Source organism: Pleurodeles waltl, chromosome 11 (genome assembly GCF_031143425.1).
Source record: "Pleurodeles waltl isolate 20211129_DDA chromosome 11, aPleWal1.hap1.20221129, whole genome shotgun sequence".
Lineage (NCBI taxonomy): Eukaryota > Metazoa > Chordata > Amphibia > Caudata > Salamandridae > Pleurodeles > Pleurodeles waltl.
Genome location: NC_090450.1, coordinates 944,564,483 through 944,583,850, shown reverse-complemented (window position 1 = coordinate 944,583,850; position 19,368 = coordinate 944,564,483). Strand labels below are relative to the sequence as shown.

General features: G+C 48.0%; 2 protein-coding genes across 4 annotated transcripts in view; one reads left to right on the top strand and one right to left on the bottom strand.

The window, feature by feature from the left end:
- RSPH14 (radial spoke head 14 homolog) overlaps positions 1-19,368 on the top strand; it is a 398,766-nt gene that overhangs the window by 227,715 nt on the left and 151,683 nt on the right. The window lies entirely within an intron of this gene.
- Positions 1-19,368, bottom strand: part of GNAZ (G protein subunit alpha z) — a 221,802-nt gene that overhangs the window by 149,174 nt on the left and 53,260 nt on the right. For 2 of the 3 annotated variants that reach the window (XM_069215106.1, XM_069215108.1), the window contains exon 2: positions 9,804-11,087. In XM_069215106.1, the coding sequence (XP_069071207.1) occupies positions 9,804-10,526 (723 nt within the window). In that variant the 5' untranslated portion in view covers positions 10,527-11,087. The remainder of the gene's footprint in view (positions 1-9,803; positions 11,088-19,368) is intronic. The other variant, XM_069215107.1, reaches the window with a different exon arrangement.

The window sequence follows — 19,368 nt, the reverse complement described above, 5'->3', positions numbered from 1 at the left end:
ACTAGTAGTCACTTACAAGTTCTGATAGATACAACTACCCGTGGATTCCTCACCTTATGTATTCTCCCAATGCGCCAGCATTCGATGGACATTTTCTTCCTAGCTCCTCACGTCGACAAGGACGTCACAATTGTACGGCTCCGCATGCGACTCCATCTGATGTCATCGGAGCCATAAGAAGTCCTCGCCGGCGTGCTGACGTCCGTTCCCTTTTTTCCACGCCTTCGATGCTAACTGGGTTTTTTTCCCACCTCTTGGTAGTTACTGTTATCGAAGGAATTGTTGTAGAGCGCTACAATGTCTTCACAAAAAAAAACAGGATTTAAGCCTTGTAGCAAGTGCGGGGGTCACATGTCGGTGACAGATCTGCACGAAAATTGCTTGTGGTGCCTGAGCTCGGATCATGACGTGCAGGGGTGCGTGTCCTGCCAGCAGATGAACCCGAAGGCCTTAAAAGAGAGAGAGGCTAATCTTTTCTTGGCAAAAGCTAAGAAGGAGCAGAAAGGTCAGCGGAGATCAAAGCCAAGTGATACTTCATTGCATAGATCCTCAAGGTCACATAAGAAGCGACGCCGACAGCATGAATCTCGACGTAGTTTGTCCAGAGAGCAGTCTCGGTCTCCCCTGAGACGGTGCCACACGGCGTGGGGGATCAGCCGTACAGTGTAACCTCAGAGTCTGCAGGCTTCTCCGGCGCCGACTTTAATTGAAATCTCCAACTCCCCGGCAATCCCAATGGCTCATTTTTCTCCTTCATTCACTCATGATCAGGAGTCGGGTGTGCAAGCATCGGAGCCAGTCCAGCCACCACAGGAGGAGCAAGGGTTTCCTGCCTTCCTATCTTGGGGAGCGGATCCTTCAGCATTCCTCAATGCTATCTTTAGCATTTTTAACAGAGCTATGGCCCCCTCTGGTACAAATGCTGGTCCCACGGGTCTGTTGGTATTCACACTGGTGTCACCGGCGCCATACAAGCAGGCCCCGTTTGTACCCTTTCTTCCGTGTGAAGGTATTGGTTCGGTGCCGATGATGTCGCGCCTCTACCCCGAATGATGGTGCCAGTGGCACCGACTGAGTGGATACCAGCGCTGGATGGATCCCGATCAGCGCGCAGTGTGGATTCGCCTCCCTCTCCTCCACCAGAGCGCCCTTCTAGTTTGAAACCAGCATCGTCGACGTCGGTTAACTCTCTATCGATGCCACGTTTGGAGATCCAGGCTGAGATTGAGAAGAAAAAGGGCCTTGAGACTCTTGGAGGAGCAAGAGTATCGACAACAAGTATTGGAGCAAGGGGAAATTCCAGAGCCTGTGGGTGAATTTCAGGGCTTGGACTCTGCTAGTGGTTTGGATAATATCCCCTGAGTGGGAATTTTTATTCCCTGGAGTTGAACTCGCCGCAGAGGCAGCTTCTTACCACGCTGTGATAAGAAAGGCTGCTGAATTTTTGGACTTACCACTACCGGCATCAAAGACAAAAACAAATATTTTAACTGAGGTGTTACATCCATCGGATGCGACTTCTGAACTTCTCCTCCCTTGCAATGTTGCCCTTTCTGAGCCCATTTTAGTAATTTGGAGGAAACCTGTCATGACCCCGGCAGTTTCCAAGACTGTGGCTAGGAGGTATAGAGTTGCTCCAGGAGATCCTCAGTTCCTATCACAGCATCCAACGCCCGAGAGCTTGGCGGTGCAAGCATCTTGTTCTGCACGGTCGGCTCCTGGTTCAGTCCCTACGACTCCATCTGTTAGGGAGTCTAAATGTATGGAGCAGACAGCTAAAAAGTGCTTCTCTTCAGGCAGTATGGCCCTAAAGTCTCTGAATGCTACATGAGTGCATGTGTTTCCCCCTCACTTCCCTCCCCGTCATTTATTTTACACGGAAAAGCATCTCCTGTTGCTTCAGCAGGAGGTGCATGCCCTTTTGTTAAATGGCACAGTGGAGCTGGTACCAGAGCAGGAAAGGGGTTGGGGTGTTATTCAAGGTATTTCCTGATTCTCAAGATGGATGGTCGTTTGAGGCCTATCCTGGAACTGAGGATTTTGAATTAGTCCTCAAACAGGAGAAGTTCAAAATGCTGACCCTAGCACAGGTGCTTCTTGCCTTGAACAAGGAAGACTGGATGGTGTCTATCGACTTACAGGATGCTTATTTTCATATCCCTATCCTGAAGTTGCACAGGAAGTATCTCCGGTTCGTGGTAGGGTTGCAACCCTACCAGTTTCCAGTCCTTCCTTTTGAACTTACTTCCGCACCTCGAGTCTTCATGAAGGTGATGGCAGTGGTGGCAGAGGACCTTAGAAGGAAGGGAATATCTGTATTCCCTTACCTGGATGATTGGCTGATCAAAGCCTGGTCCACAGAGCTCATGCTGCATCACTTGCGGGTGAAAACAGAGTTGTTGTTCAACCTGGGCTTTTCGGTGAATGTGCCCAAATCTCACCTGGAGCCCTCTCAGCACCTCCTGTTCATAGGGGCTGTACTGGACACAACATTGAATCAGGCCTACTCTCCTACTCAGAGGATTCAGGACATTCATGTGTTGATTCCAGCGTTTTAGAATTAAGCAGCTGTTCCAGTCCTCAAGGTACTACATCTGCTCAGTCTGTTCGCTTCCTGCATTCTGTTGGTCACTCATGCATGTTGGCACATCAGGGCTCTCCAGTGGTGCCTCCAAGCAGTGGTTTCAACACCAACTGGATCTTGTGGAGTCGATAACGATCTCCAGAGATGCTGCAGTGGACCTACAATGGTGGGCTGTGGACGGCAACCTTTCCCAAAGAAGACTATTTTGTCTACCACCTCCGGTGATCACAGTCATAACGGATGCTTCCACTCTAAGATGGGGAGCTCATTTGGGGGACCTGGAGATCAAAGGCCTTTGGTCTCCAGTAGAACAGATGTTTCACATCAATCTGCTAGAACGGCGGGGGATACGTCTGGCTCTCAAAGCCTTCCTCCCGCCCATTCATGGTCAGTCGGTGCAAGTCTTGACAGACAACACTATCGCAATGTGGCACATCAGCAAGCCCATTAACAAGCAGGAAGGAGTAGGGTCGTACCTTCTCTGCAGAGAGGCTCTGCGGCTCTGGTCCTGGGAGGAGGATCATCGGATTTGTATAATCACAAACCATCTGGCCGGAGCTCTCAACGTACGTGCCACAGTCTCAGTTGGCACTTCTTGACCGATCATGAGTGGTGTCTCAATCCAGATGTGGTCCTTCATGTCTTCCAAATGTGGAGAGTTCTTCAGATAGACCTGTTTGCCACCCGCAACAACTCACACTGCCTGTCATTCTACAGCCTCCAGTATCCAGTGCAGTGGGTGTTGGAGGACACGTTTCAGCTGTCTTGGTGCGACCAACTGTTTTACGCGTTTCCACTCATACCCTTGATTCCTCGAGTTCTGAGGAAGATTCGCCAAGATCGGGCTCAAGTTATTTTAATAGCCCCGTATTGGCCAAGAAGGGTGTGGTACACAGACCTTCTTCAACTCTCACTCTGCCCTCTGCTCTGTCTCCCTCACAGGGTAGACCTCCTCTGGCAGTCGCAGGGGCTGGTCCTACACCCCCACCTCCAGAGCCTGCACCTACATGCCTGGAGATTGAACGGGGCAATCGGAGTCCTTTTTCTTTCCCTCCAGAAGTGGTGGATGTTATCTTATCGGCCAGGCGACACTCCACCAAGACTGTTTATGCCGGTAGATGGGCAACATTTGTTACTTGGTGTGGAGAGAGACAAATTGATCCCTTAAAGGATCATTTAGCTGATATTTTGCAGTGTGCACTTATGTTGGCACAGAAGGGTTGCACAGTTACAACAGTGAAAGGCTATTTATCAGCACTGTCGGCTTTTCTTTGCCTTCCTGATCAGTCTTCCTTATTTAAGTCCCCTATAGTTCTTAGGTTCCTTAAAGGGTTAACTACCAATTTTCCTCCCACTCCGTTTGTAATGCCTCAGTGGGATTTGAATTTAGTTCTGGCTTTTTTGATGAGTTCACCGTTTGAGCCTATGCATACTTGCCCATTGCAGCTTTTAGTTTTAAAGGCAGCTTTTCTAACGGCCATCACGTCAGCTAGATGTGTGAGTGGGCTTCAGGCTCTTAGTGTGAAACCTACTTTTACAACTTTTCATGCTGACAAAGTGGTGCTGAGACCAGGGAGGCTTCTTCCTGAGGTAGTCACTCCCTTTCATCTGGGACAATCTATGACACTCTTGTCCTTTTCCCCTCCTCCCCATCCATCAAAAGAAGAGGAAGGACTGCACTGCTTGGATCCAGGAAGGGCCCTGAGTTTCTACATTGAGAGGACCAGAGATTTTAGAATTGATGATCAACTCTTCATTGGATATGTGGGCAAAATGAAGGACAAAGCCGTCGACAAGAGAACTCTTTCAAGGTGGGAATTGTTATTCGCTAGCAAAGAAGGTTCCTCCTGAAGGTATTAAGTCTGCCACTTCAGCTTTAGCTAGAGGTGTACCAGTTGTTGATATATGTAAGGCAGCAACGTGGGCTTTCCTCCACACTTTTGCAAAGCACTATTGCTTAGACTCAGAGGTTAGGAGGGATGGCCATTTTGACCGATCTGTTTTGCAGGAGTTCTTGGTTTGAGCACTCAGGCACACCACCTCCGAGTGCTGGACTGCTTTGGGATTCTATTCATAAGGTGAGGAATCCACAGGAAGTTATATCCATCAGAAGAACAAGTTACTTACATTTGGTAATGTTTTTCCTGGTGGATACCGTAGCTACCTGATTCCTCACAGTCCCTCTCACCTCCCTGTTGCTGGTCTGGTCATACCAAGACTTTGTTTATCATAGATAGAATGTATATATATTTTTGTTTATATAAACTGATCTTGTGATCTATATATATTTGTGGGTATGTACATATTGTGCTTGTGAGGTCGGTATTCACCTGTTCGCCTCGAAGGCACAGTAAAAAATGTTAAAACTGACGTCAGCACGCTGGCAAGGACGTCTTATAGCTCTGAAGACATCAGACGTAGTCGCATTCGGAGCCGTACAATTGTGACGTCCTTGTCGACGTGAGGAGCTAGGAAGAAAATTTCCGTCTAAGGCTGGTGCATTTGGCTAGTTCATAAGGTGAGGAATCCACAGGTAGCTACTGTATCCACCAGAAAAGGCGTTACCAAAGGTAAGTAACTTGTTCTTTACCACAGTTAATCAGACTTGTCACCAGTAGTACACTATTTCTGTTTTGGACATGCAGAAATGTACATGTAGTCAATCTATACTGTATACGTCTCTGGGCCCTCCACTATCACCTTTGTATTCTAAAGTGATCTTGGAGTTTATAGAGTAATTTCAGGAGCAGTAACCTGGATGACTTTTGCTTAGTAAAAGTTAGTTTTCAAGACCTAACTTTTTTTTTTCCAATGAATCTCAATATCTATTTATATCCCTCTGTGTGTCTGTATATGTGTATATATATATATATATATATATATATATATATATATATATATATATATATATTAATAATGTGTTTTCCACCTGCAACTATAGATGCCGCGTATCCCTCTCTAACCTGACATGATCCCAGAAGCAGATGTGAGGAGATCATTAGACTGATCAAATAAAGCAATTGTGTCACTTTGGGCTAATAGTGAGTGCTCATTGAAAGCCAAACTCGAAATAGCTATTAAGGATGAAGACAGTTCATATTAGAAAAAGGGGAGATAATAAATCTGTGGCACTCATTGCCAGGCGGTCCTACAACACTGGACTCAGCGGTACATGATGGGGAACCTGAGAATCAAAGCTTCACTGTCTCATGGCGGTGACATCAATTCTTGTTTCTCGTTCATCTGGCATCACCATAGCTCGATTGTTGCGATCTGACATGTGATCCTCTTCGTATGGCTTCCACATATACCAACATGTGTGCTTCTCGCAAAGATTGTGGCAGAAGAAACCCCAACTATTGATGACTGAGGACTCTATAGAGGTCTCTTCAGATGAGAAGCTACATGAACAGCTGTCTGTGCACCTCTGAGTACAGTCATCGCGCACTGGTGACACCCCTTAGCCTCGCTAACCCCATGCTAGAAAGCATTTACCATTCCTTTCCTATTCTGACCTTTGTACAAATCCACCACTGTACTTGTTTTCAACCATGTTGACCATGCACAACCCACCACTGTACCTTTTTTCAGTATTGTTGACTATGTACAAATCCACCACTGTACTTGTTTTCAATCATGTTGACCATGCACAAATCCACCACTGGACTTTTTTCCAGTAATGTTGACCATGTACAAATCCAACACCGTACTTGTTTTCAATCATGTTGACCATGCACAGCCCACCACTGTATTTTTTTCAGTAATGTTGACCATGCACAAATCCCCTACTGTACTTGTTTGCAATAACGTTGGCCATGCAATAAAAATAATACATTTAGGGCCATAATAACTGCACAGAAGCCTGCCCCTCATTTCCTTGTTCCACTATAGCTGTGACATCACTTCTGTACTGAATAAGAACATGACATACCTACAATACTGTATTAAACTATTATTTATTAGGTTAATAACTTACTACAGAGTGAGGCAGCAGGTCGTGTGTAATTTAGGTCACTGGGCAGAATTACAAGTATTGTTTAAACAATGAAAGTAATAACTAGTTTTTCGTTTTATTTTTCCTTTTGGACAATTGTTTGTGATCATTTACAGACTATAGAGGAGAAAGAGGCGTGTGTGTATGTTTGCACGGGTGGAGTGCATTACAAGAAAGCAGGAATCTAGGTGCATATTACCACACCGTCTAAACTGCACCCCTTATATTAAACTGAGTAACATATAGCTTGCAGCCAGTTCCAACTTGCAGTTAACATCTTTGTTTGTACAATGCAGATTCCATATCTGTTCTACGGCGCTACAACCATAGCGCCTCCTTCATAAAGGGAGCAGCAGAGTAAGGATTTAAAACAAGGTGCGGGGGAATGGGGATGTTTCTTCCCTTATGAGCAGTATCACTGGAATTCTGCAATTCTGCAGCTGATGCATTTTCTGCATAATTACAGACTTACCATGCCTTATAAATTCAGCCCTGCTGCATGTTTGCCAGATTTCAATGAAAAACATCCTAGCTCAAATGAATCAGAATTCACTTTACAAAAAGGGTCACACATGGTGTCACACAGTGGCAGATACTTTGCGAATATTAACTGGTCAATTTTCAGTTGCTGATTGCTGTGGTCAGGGCTCATACCTGTACTCCTGAGGCAAACCGTGTACCCTGAAAGTATTAATGTGTTTTAAATAGAATAGTGGAACAAAAGTGCCCAAAGTGTGCTGTATTATGCCGCATAAGTTACTTTTCCTTGCCACATAACTTAGTCAACCCAGATGCACAGCTTGCTACTGCATTACTACGTAATTCCAGTCGGCCCGATTGATTACAAGTAATAAATAAAGAACCCCTATCATATGTCCTCTGAGTTATGTGGCTTTATGCAAGAACTACCTTCGGCCTCCTTACGCTATGTCAAAGAACTCCTCGATGTCTTGCAATAAATATACGGTCAGGGTGACTTTCCTGCAAATTAAACACCTGCAGAGCCCAGTACTGTGGTGGGTGTGATAAGGTGGCCTCTCAGAAGCAGAATTTCCCCGGGCACGAGTTCCCGCGCATAGACCTGAAGACCATAACAAATACGGGCTGTGCCTTTATTTATCTGTACACAGTGCTTTGTGAGATCCAGGGCAGTGATAGGGAGTGTATCGAGAAAGCTGCAGGCGAGTGAGCACAACTGGGACCTTTGGAGCAGAGTACCAGTCTCTCCTTGCCTCACGTCAGGCCCTGAGGCCTTCAGTTCGGAAGGGAGAGTGACTGTGCAAGGAGGGAATACAAGCCTGAGACAGCCAGTGAAGAGATAAAGGGAATGTGTCGAGAAAGCTGCAGGCGAGTGAGCACAGCTGGGACCTTTCGATCAGAGTACCAGTCTCTCCTTGCTTCACGTCAGGCCCTGAGGCCTTCAGTTCGGAAGGGAGAATGATTGTGCAAGGAGGGAATACAAGCCTGAGACAGCCAGTGAAGAGATAAAGGGAATGTGTATGAGAATGCTGCAGGCGAGTGAGCACAGCTGGGACCTCTGGAGCAGAATACCAGTCTCTCCTTGCCTCACGTCAGGCCCTGAGGCCATCCGTTTGGAAGGGAGAGTGACTGTGCAAGGAGGGAGTACAAGACTGAGACAGCCAGTGAAGAGATAAAGGGAATGTGTTGAGAAAGCTGCAGGCAAGTGAGCACAGCTGGGACCTTTGGAGCAGAATACCAGTCTCTCCATGCCTTATGTCAGGCCCCGAGGCCTTCAGTTCGGAAGGGAGAGTGACTGTGCAAGGACTGAGTACAAGCCTGAGACAGCCAGTGAAGAGATAAAGGGAATATGTCGAGAAAGCTGCAGGCGAGTGAGCACAGCTGGGACCTTTGGAGCAGAGTACCAGTCTCTCCTTGCCTCATGTCAGGCCCTGAGGCCTGCAGTTCGGAAGGGAGAGTGACTGTGCAAGGAGGGAGTACACGCCTGAGACAGCCAATGGAGAGGAGGCAACATGAGAGATGACCTGGTGCAAGTCAGGAGGACGAATCAGGAAAGAATGAGAATAGAATGACTTCCTTTCTTCGTGGTGGGGTTTACAATCAGTACTTGAATTGCAAACAGAGAAGTGTAGGCACTCGCTGTCCCTGAGTACTTGCTTACGACTGAGAAGCGTGTGTTCTCCTTCAAATAAAGTAAGGGGTCCCTGCTGAGCAGTGTCGGCATTCACTCTTTCAAAATGAAATAAGTGCAGGTGCACATTTCAAGTAGAATTGATGGCGGATTGACATCACTGCTGGGATTTACTGACTGTCAGAAGGCTGAGCATGTTGTATGTACTTGATGACATAAAAACTTCAGATAGGCCACAACCACCATAACCCAACCCCGTCTACTGTGTCCATCCCCCAACCACTGTGTCCAACACCCATCCACCTCATGTTAACTATCGTACACATCCACACGCACTCACACCCGACACATACCATCAAAGACCTCTTTATACCAACATTAGCCACCTCATATTGACCATAATTGTACCTACCTCATAGAGCTTGACATTTTTCTAAATCAACATCACTATCAACATCAACCACCTACTAGCAATCGCTAGTTTAAAACCAACCACCTCTTATCAACACAGCCACCTTCAACAGCCCCTTTCACCTTATAGCAACCACATCCAATTGATATGTACACCCTATCCATCTTACTTCTACAACTACATCATACTAAAACAAGCAACCTTAAAAACAACTACAGTAAAACGAGCACAACCACCTCTTTTAAGGGTTCATCCACCGTACACCAACTGCAACCAGCTTACATAAATCCACTCACTTCGAAACACACCCACCTTTGTACCATGCACATTATGTAAACCGCATGTACCAAGAGAAAATGTTATGTTGACCCCATCCACTGTGCACCAAACACAAACAGTGTATATAGACTAAATCCATCTCTTTTCTGGTGCAACTGCTTTTCTACAAACTCCTTAAATGTTGCCCTTAGAACACCACCGCCTGGGTTATATGAGACACAACCAGTGTACCAACTTTACCTATGCTATCCTTATCACAACGTTCTACCAGTTACACCCACCTTATAAGACCACAGTTGAACTGATATTGTGTTGTATATTTCACTCGCTCCAAGTTTGAGCTCTCTAAATACCAATACACGTTCCTAGCAGCCACCAACAATTTATATCAAATCAACTGAATTTAAAACAATACCCAACTCACCGTTTGGTTGTCCTCGTAGAGCTTCAGGTCATACCCACTCAGCTCCACGCAGAATATGATTGCTGTGACACCCTCAAAACAGTGGATCCACTTTTTGCGTTCGGACCTCTGCCCCCCCACATCCACCATTTTGAAAGTGAGTTCCTTGAAGGTGAACTTGTTCTCCACGATGCCCGTGGTCATATCACGGGAGCGCAGGATGTCCTCCACGGTTGGGATGTAGTCGAGAGCCGCAATCCGCTCCAAGTCATTCAAGTAATAAGCAGCATTGTCCTCCAGGTGGTACTCATTTGATCGGCAGAAGCACTCTTGCACCCCGGGATCAGACCACAGGCGCTTCATGACACCCAGCAACTCTGGTGTGATCTCACCTTTGCTCTCAGCTGGGCCAGTCAGGGCAAAGAGCTGGACGGCATCATAAGCCCTGTCGGGGTTGTGAAACTCAATCTTGAGTGTGGCAAGGGCACGGATGATGCGGGTCAGCGAGTCAATGGCATTGTAGATGATGAGTGGCTTGTACTCTTTGCAGGCCTCCAGGTTGAAGCCACCACTGTGGATGATCTTCATCTGCTTGACGATGGTGCTCTTGCCCGAGTTGCTGGTTCCCAGGAGAAGGAGCTTGATCTCACGGCGCTGGCGCTGGCTCTCAGATCGCAGGTGGCGGTCAATGCGGCGCGAGCGCCTGGCCGCCTCTTTCTCCTCAGAGCTTTGCCGACATCCCATGGTACAGCAGAGAGTAACTGGAGATGCTCTTGAGCCCTCTGTCTGCCTCGGAAGAGAGCTTCTCTGTTTTTTTTTTTTTCCAGGTCTTGAGTCTTACGCACCAAGAATTTGAAGATAGAGCAGCTCTTGGTGGACCAAAGCAGGTAGAGCTAAGGTGCTCGCTGCCAGCAGGGGTGCGGCGTCAGGCAGCAGTGGAGCTTCCAACTGAGCTCATGGCAAGCCCCTCTACTGAGGCCAGGCAGGCGGTGGCACATCCACCTTTATTGAAAAGACACTTCCCGTTGACGCGGTGTAGCCGGATCTCTCAAATCCCCTTTTCTCCTCTGCATAATTATTCCACTTCCGCCTGTCCAAAGCTAAGGAGCAACACTCTGATCCACTCTACTTCTGCCTCACTGGCCTTTTTTTAATTGTATTTTCCGGTTGCCGTGGTGACGCTGCTAGGTGCAGCTGAAGATCTGTGGCCGCCTTCGCCGCCTGCTTCTCTGCTCCGCTTGCCTGCTACACTCTGACGTCTCCAGGCCCTTCGTAGGCGTTAGTGGGCAGCCTTCTGTCCACCTGCTTGAAAAAACAGAGATGTCATGTTGTCAGTAGGACCTTAAGCCCTAACCCTTGCATGCCACTTCCATCCATCGCTTGCTCGCCTAGCAGCGCCACGTGGTCCCATGCACTGTGTGACATTGATCATGTTACTTTCCCGCCCCTACTATGAGCCCACGTGACCCCACTATGTACTGTTGAAATATAAAGCCAAAACTGCTGGGCGGCGCCTCACCTGGCAAGGGCGAGTCTGTAGTTATTATCATACTATGATGTATTCGACCACTCCTTCCCTCAAGCCCACTCATCTCCTGAGGCGTGGATCCCCTGAGCAGTGCACACCGCGCACGGTCAGCCGGATACTTCTCAGGTACAAGGCTGCACACGGGCCTTGCTCCAAAGCAGCTGCTTACCCCGGGTCCGGCGCGGGGCCAGAGAGTCCCTGATCCAGGGCGCACTGCGCGTGCGGCCGAGCCAGGCCCCGAGGGCCGCCGGGGAGAGCAGGCCTCGGGTGAATGTCCGCCTGCGGCAGCCGGAATCTCTGCCCCCGAGTCCTCGCTGCTCCCCGGCCGCCCTTGTGACTCTGTTATCGACAACACTGCAAAACAAACACGAGCCGCGCTGCTCCCTTCCCCGGCCGGCTTTCTTGTTCGGCGCCTCCGGGGCCTGCACAGCCCTGCTGCGGCCGGTTCTACTGCCGACTGGCTCTCGGGGCCACGGTCTCTGGGTCTCGGGAAGAATTGCGGGGACCCAGGAGGCTGTGCTAACGTCCCTCACATTCAGGTGTTCTACAGGGCCCAACCCGTGGCCGCTGACCCTGAAACAGGGTCTGAACATGGATGGCGGGCTCCCAGGGACCCTGGAGGCTGTGGTACATTCCCTCACATGCAGGTGTTCTACAGGGCCCAACCCGTGGCTTTTTACACTGTAACAGGGTCTGAACATGGATGGGGGTCTCCCAGGGCCCCTGGAGGCTGGGGTAAATTCCCTCACATGCAGTTGTTCTACAGGGCCCAACCCGTGGCTTTTTACACTGTAACAGGGTCTGAACATGGATGGCGGGCTCCCAGGGCCACTGGAGGCTGTGGTAAATTCCCTCACATGCAGCTGTTCTACAGGGACCAACCAATGTCTTTTTACACTGTAACAGGATCTGAACATGGATGGGGGTCTCCCAGGCAGCTGTGGGAAATTCCCTCACATACAGGTGTTCTACAGGGTCCACCCTGTGGCTTCTAACACTGTAACAGGGTCTGAACATGGATGGCGGGCTCCCAAGGTCCCTGGAGGCTGTGGTAAACTCCCTCACATTCAGGTGTTCTACAGGGCCCAACCGGTGGCTCCTGACACTGTAACAGGGTCTGAACATGGATGGCGGGCTCCCAGGGACCCTGGAGGCTGTGGTAAACTCCCTCACATTCAGGTGTTCTACATGGCCCAAACCGTGGCTCCTGACACTGTAACAAGGTCTGAACATGGATGGCGGGCTCCCAGGGCCCCTGGAGGCAGTGGTAAATTCCCTCACGTTCAGGTGTTCAATAGGGCCCAACCGGTGGCTCCTGACACTGTAACAGGGTCTGAACATGGACGGCGGGCTCCTAGGGGCCCTGAAGGCTGTGGTAAATTCCCTCACATACAGGTGTTCAACAGGGCCCAACCAATGGCATTTTACACTGTAACAGCGTCTGAACATGGATGGGGGGCTCCCAGGCGGCCGTGGTAAATTCCCTCACATTCAGGTGTTTTACAGGGCCCAACATGTGGCTCCTGACACTGTAACAGGGTCTGTATATGGATTGTGGGCTCCCAGGCAGCTGTGGTGAATTCTCTCACATTGAGATGTTCTGCAGGGCCCTCCCAATGGCTCCCAGGCCTTAAGAGGACTCAACAGATCCCATAGTATCAAGGGGCTGAGAAAGGTCTGCGGGGTCCCAGGAGGCTTTGATCATATCCCTCACACTGTGATGTTCTGCAGGGCTGCCCGATGGCTCCCAGGCCTCCACAGGACTCAACAGAACAGAACCCACACTATCGGGGGCCTGAGCAAGAATGGTGGGCTCTCAGGCCCCCGGAGGCTCCAGTAAATTCCCTCACATTGCGATAGGTGTTCTACAGAACCCGCCTGATGGCTCCCATGCCTAGAGAGCACTCCGCAGATGCCACTGTATCAGGGATCTGAAGAAGGATGATGGGGAGCTAGGAAGATGATGGCACATGCCTGAGACATGTGGACACCCAGCATAAACCTGGGACCTCCCCCCAACTTCCCAGTTAGAGCCAGAAAGCAAGAGTTGGGTCGCGAGCTTGCCACAGGCATTGATCCTGAAGAGAGGTGATGACGTAAAGAGGAAAAGTGTATTGATTATTGCAGCAGGAAACAATGGAGATCCTGCCGGCCCCCTTTTGGGTCAGGCCTTATCGTATTGAGCACCACGTGCCTTGCCAGATCAATACCGGGTCTGACTCGCTTGGAGCACCATGGCGATTACTGAAGGGAAAGGTTTAACATTCCTGCCTGGAGCATCCTGTATCCTTCACATGGAACGTTCAGAGGTGCATGCTTGTCCTTGTGCATCCACCCGTACACATCACCTCTGAGATGTACTCTCTCTACAGGAACCCTTGCTTCCTCCCGGAGCCTCCTGCTATGCATTACTTTGCTAAACCAATCTATCTCCCTAACTAGGTGCGCTGCACATGCCAGTGCCATGTCTTATAACGGGGTCGGACAGGAACAAAAATAGGCCTGGGCACCAAAATAAAAGTGGCCTCCATTAGCGAAGCAGATAGCTAAAAAAATTGTAATATCAGGGAAATAAACTCTAAAAAAAAAAAAAAAAACTGGCCCACCTGGCTATAAAACTGGGCCACAACTGCTAAAAACCCGGCCCATACACCGATCTGTCACCGAGCCCATCGGGCACTGCTTGGCTTGATTGCCCTATAGGCCAGTCCGACCCTGCACAAATGTCTTTCAGGTATCTTTTTCAATTTTTTTTTAACCATTGTTCAAAATGCTGTTACATCTGTCTCGGATTATGTCTGTAGAGTGTAAAAACTGTAATAAATGAAAACTGCTCGCATATGCCTTATAGACACATGCCTCCTGAGTCTCTCACACTGCACAGCTGCATTGCGCACGACACCACTGCCACGCATATATTGCTTAGCCCTGTCCATGCACTCGCTTACATTGCCTCAGAGACTCACATATAGCTCTGCTGTTTGAAGGCATTCATACACATTTCACCGGAGTCTCACACACCGCTCTGCCCTGTGCACATGCCTTAGATATTACTTCTGAAACTTACACCGCATGACCTGGTATCCGCACTCACACACACTGCCTCCTAGATAGCTCACCTACTGCTGGTCAGCCTTGAACATGGAACCATCTCACAGATCAGCCTAGTAGACAAACGCAGCACATTCCCTCTCAGAATTTGCATTATTGGCCAGATGTACAAAAATCATAAATTGTGATTTCCAAATTGTGAGTCTTACTGAATCGCAAGTTGGAAAGCACAAATCCTAATGTAAGAAAACTTTGTACTATAGGTCACAAATCAACCTGCCTCATGAATATTAATGAGGTGTGTCCAGGTTTGCAACCTATTAGGAATGAAAGCCATCCCAGGGATGATGGCCCTCAGGGGTCAGCAGACCTCTGTCTGTGATTGCTTTAAAACACAGCAATCTTTTTTTTTATTGCACCCGTTTTGCTCATCCGTTAAAAAAAAGAAAATGAACCTTTTAAGTTTCATGTTTTAAGAATAGGCAGTGTCCTTGGACCAGACCACTCCCTGCTCTTAAAAAATATATTTGTTTCCATTCTCAAAGGGGAAGGGATACCTTAGGGGCCTCTTTCCATTTGTCAATGGGTCACCACCTCCTTTGAGGTGCTGATGAAATAATATTTGCTCCCCATTAATACATACCACTGCAATTCAGTAATGGGAAAGGACGCACTAAACATGCCCCTTTGAAATATCGAATCACAAAACCAAATTAAGATTGGTAACAAGTTACCGAACCGCAATTTAGCATCTGTACGTTACCAAATGCTTTTTTGTAGTCGCGGACTGTCTGATTCTGTGAATCAAGCTGTTTGCAACCTCCAAAAAAGATTTGTACATGTGCCCAAGTTCTTAACCTTACACGCTTCTCTTGCCCTCTTTGTTACACATACTTATAAAAGTGCATAAACATACATGTAAACATGCACGCACGTACATAAACATTTGCATACAAAATGAATAGACCGATAAGTATACTTTGGGAAATATATCTACTCACGCATAATACAAGCATGAACTGCATAGCTTTGGAGAGGCACTCATAAAAACAAGTACACACATTTTAACACCTGATCATCCACATGGTATGTACATAAATGCAGTCATGAAAATGTAGAAAACATGGATAGGTGCTTGTATATCCATACGTACCTAAGTAAGAACACACAAACCCAAAATTGGCCAGCTGTGATGAGCTACACAAATAATAACTCATGTCACTACCATGAAAATCATAACTCATCCACCAAATGGCCTGTGCGTGACCTCATGGTATTTATATCAAATTAACTACACTAACATATCCAAACGGAAAAACACTACATTCTTACATATGTAATTGATATGGGTAAGGTGATTAATGTCACCAATGATGTAATGTATGATGCATCAGTCAGCTTATGTATTTGGCCATCAGCACACCATAAGAGTTTCAAGTTGTGTTTTTTAGGGTGGGGGCGCAAGTTATAATTTTTGTATCGAGCCAAAACTTCCCAATTTGTAGGGGTTTCAGTTTCCAGGTATAGTGACACTATGAAATTTCTATTTATGTTTTACATTTTTCAGGATTTGCAAAAATAAATATATGTTAAAACAGTTTCCAGATGTACCCTCAGGCTCATATTCAGGTCCGTGACTCCTGGGAGAAAAATCTGAGGTGTCTGTATTTTTGGAGTAGTACCCGCTGCCCTGAGATTTTGGGCCCCCATGTGGTCAGAGAAAGCTCCACAGCCCCTTTATACACTCGCTGATTCTTTTTTCAAGACACAAACTTGGGCTCCCCGCCTCCCTTAGTGGCCACCACAGCAAGTTTTTTCAATTGCTGCCTTGCTGGCAGTAAGTCAGATTCTTTGTTTACTTAATTCCTCGCAGGATCTGCACATCTTGCATTGAACAAAGGGAAAAAAACTCCCTCTTTCAGTGAGAGTTTTTCATGTTTCATGTTTATAATCCTTAGTATTCAGGAATACGGGATGGATCTGCAAATCAATGGCCAAGCTCTCTCTAAATGTATCCCTTCAGATCCTGTCCAATATCTTTTTGTAACACAGAGATCTCAAAAAGTACTGAACACATTCACACCACCCTAAGAAAAGGGAATCCTCTAAGTAAAGTCCTAGACTCAAGCCAAATTTGGAGAAATTCTGTTCAGCGGTTTTCACTGCAGCTCAGAACCACTCATTGTCCGATGGCTGTCATTATGAAAACCAACAACTTTTGCTGCCATATTTAAAAGGCTTACCAATGGAAAGCAAGGCATACTCATAACTATGCAGTCACCATCACCGATGTTGTCATTTGTGTGTGCTGGTAAACACGAAGAGACTTGTAAAGATAAGTATGTGCCATCTATTTACTTGCATATAAATGTTTGTGCTCACACCCATACAAACATTTAACACACACATACTTGTGCGCATGCTCAGAGATGTACAAGCCGACTGCACTTGCTTAGATACACTTACTGCTTCACTGTGTACTGTATGAATATGAGCTATTCACTTCCCCTCTCCACAGCTCACCTCTCCTCTTCCTGTGTGTGCTGTTAACATATGACCTCTTCACGTCCCCTCTCCACAGCTCACCTCTCCTCTTCCTGTGTGTGCTGTTAACCTATGAACTCTTCCCGTCCTCTCTCCACAGCTCACCTCTCCTCTTCCTGTGTGTGCTGTTACCATATGAGCTCTTCACGTTTTCTCGCCACAGCTCACCTCTCCTCTTCCTGTGTGTGCTGTTAACATATGATTTCTTCACGTCCTCTCTCTCCACAGCTCACCTCTCCTCTTCCTGTGTGTGCTGCTCTTCACGTTCCATCTCCACAGCTCACTTCTGCTCTTCCTGTGTGTGCTGTTAACATATGACCTCTTCACATCCCCTCTCCACAGCTCGCCTCTCCTCTTCCTATGTGTGCTGCTAAAATATGACCTCTTCACGTCCTCTCTCCACAGCTCCCCTCTCCGCTTACTGTGTGTGCTGTTAAGATATGACCTCTTCACGTCCTCTCTCTCCACAGCTCACCTCTCCTCTTCCTGTGTGTGCTGTTAACATATGTCCTCTTCACATACCCTCTCCACAGCTCACCTCTCCTCTTCCTGTGTGTGCTGCTCTTCACGTCGCCTCTATCCACAGCTCACCTCTAATCTTCCTCTCTGTGCTGTAAGAATATGATCGCTCCCCATCCACCCCCCCTCTTTGTCTCTGGCCTTGGGCCCTTAAACTCTGGACCCTGTAATTCTAAGCCCAGTCACTGGACACAGAGACTTGGAGGAGCTGCGGGGGCTACGGGCAGCTGCTGTGCCTGGCCCCCTCCCCCTCTCGTACTTTTTTTTTAATAACTCCTTTTATTGCACTTTAAACAAGATACAAAGCAGTACCAATTAAAAACCATTGTAGCACAAGAACCTGACTGAGACAGACCCAAGCCCCCCATTCTCCGGACCCCCCAACCCCAAGCCTCACAGGTCGGTGTCAAGTCAAGTCTGTACCAAAGCAGTTGCAGCATCAGTGACAATGTGCATCGGTTATGCATAAGCCCCCCCCCCCCCCCCCCAATAATCATTCCACGTCCCTCATTTTTTTGTCCATTTGTTTGGGCAGCCTCTGCCTGCTAATACCACCTTCTCTGCCAGTCCACTTCACCCTCCCTCTCCCCGACTCTAGGTGTATGGTTTGCTCCCCACTTCCGCGCTGTGGTTCACTTGGCCACCATCAGTCCCAGGGTCATCCATATTTGATCCTTTCCTGAGAGATCAGTGGTCTCCCAGATATTCAGCAAGCACCATTTTGCAGAGGCCTCCACCTTCCCCCACAAACCTAATTCAGGCACTTAACCACTGATTCCCAATCCTGCTGGAGGATCGGCCAGCCCTCGATCATAGCAAAGAATGTGTCTGCTTGACCACATTGTCTGTGGCATAGGGTAGATGTCGCTCTACCCATCTGCCCCATAGTGGTGCGGGCATAGTAGGACCTGTGTAAAACCTTTAGTTGCACTAGGCGAAACCGCGACTGAATAGCCACCTCCCGTGGGGACGTCAGTGCTTCCTGCCACTCATCCTCTAAAGTGCCAAGACCTCACTCCCATCTTTCGCATCAGTGGATCAGGGGTGTCATTCATTTTCGCTAGGTAATGGAGAGGCTTTGCGTGGCATGTACTCAGACAACAACCTATCTTCTAATGGCAGTGGCTGGGGGAGTTCTCCCCCCTTTGGCACCGCCTGCTGAAGGGCATGTCTTACTTGTAAATATCGATCGGTTTCAGTCGGTGCTAAGCGACAGTCACTTTGCAGTTCGGCAGATGGGATCACTTTTTCCCGAGTTCATAGATCCCCCACCCTAGAGAGGCCAATAAGGTCCCATTTATCGAAACCGGGTGGTGCCCTAGAGTGCCCGGTGCTGCGGCTTCCCACAGGGGGGGGCCTGCATAATCCTGCCACGCTAGCTGAGAGCAGACCGTGCTGTATTTCCCGCCCTTATACTTAAGCTGGGGGGAGCCCCCCCCCCCAGCTAAAGGGAAATAACATCTGTGCTCCTGTTACAACCTGCCCCAAATACTGGGCCCACATGTTAGTCTCCATTCAGAGGAAAAAACTTGTAAACCCTGTTAGCTTACATGGAGATACCGGCTACTATCGTTAAATCCGGCCCTGATGTTTACGTGTGGGGATAACGGGGAGCTCACAACGAGGGCCTTAGTGCTGCGAGGACACGGAAGCAAGGCGCTTCACCCTCTTCCTCTGTGCTCTGCAAGAGTATGGCTTCTCCTCATGGAGCTTCATGGGGTGATGGGGGTGCCTGGGGCTTTACAACCCCCCCCTCCTCCAAATACATCTATTTTCTGGTAAATAGTTACGTACAGATGCTTTCAATTGGGTATGGTGAGGTGTCTATCAGATTTCACCAGGAACTGTGACATACACACAGACAAAAACTCAAGCACATTCTCTCACTCTGTTTTGAAAATATTAAAAAATGTTGGTTATTTGACAAAATATTGTGTTTTCTGC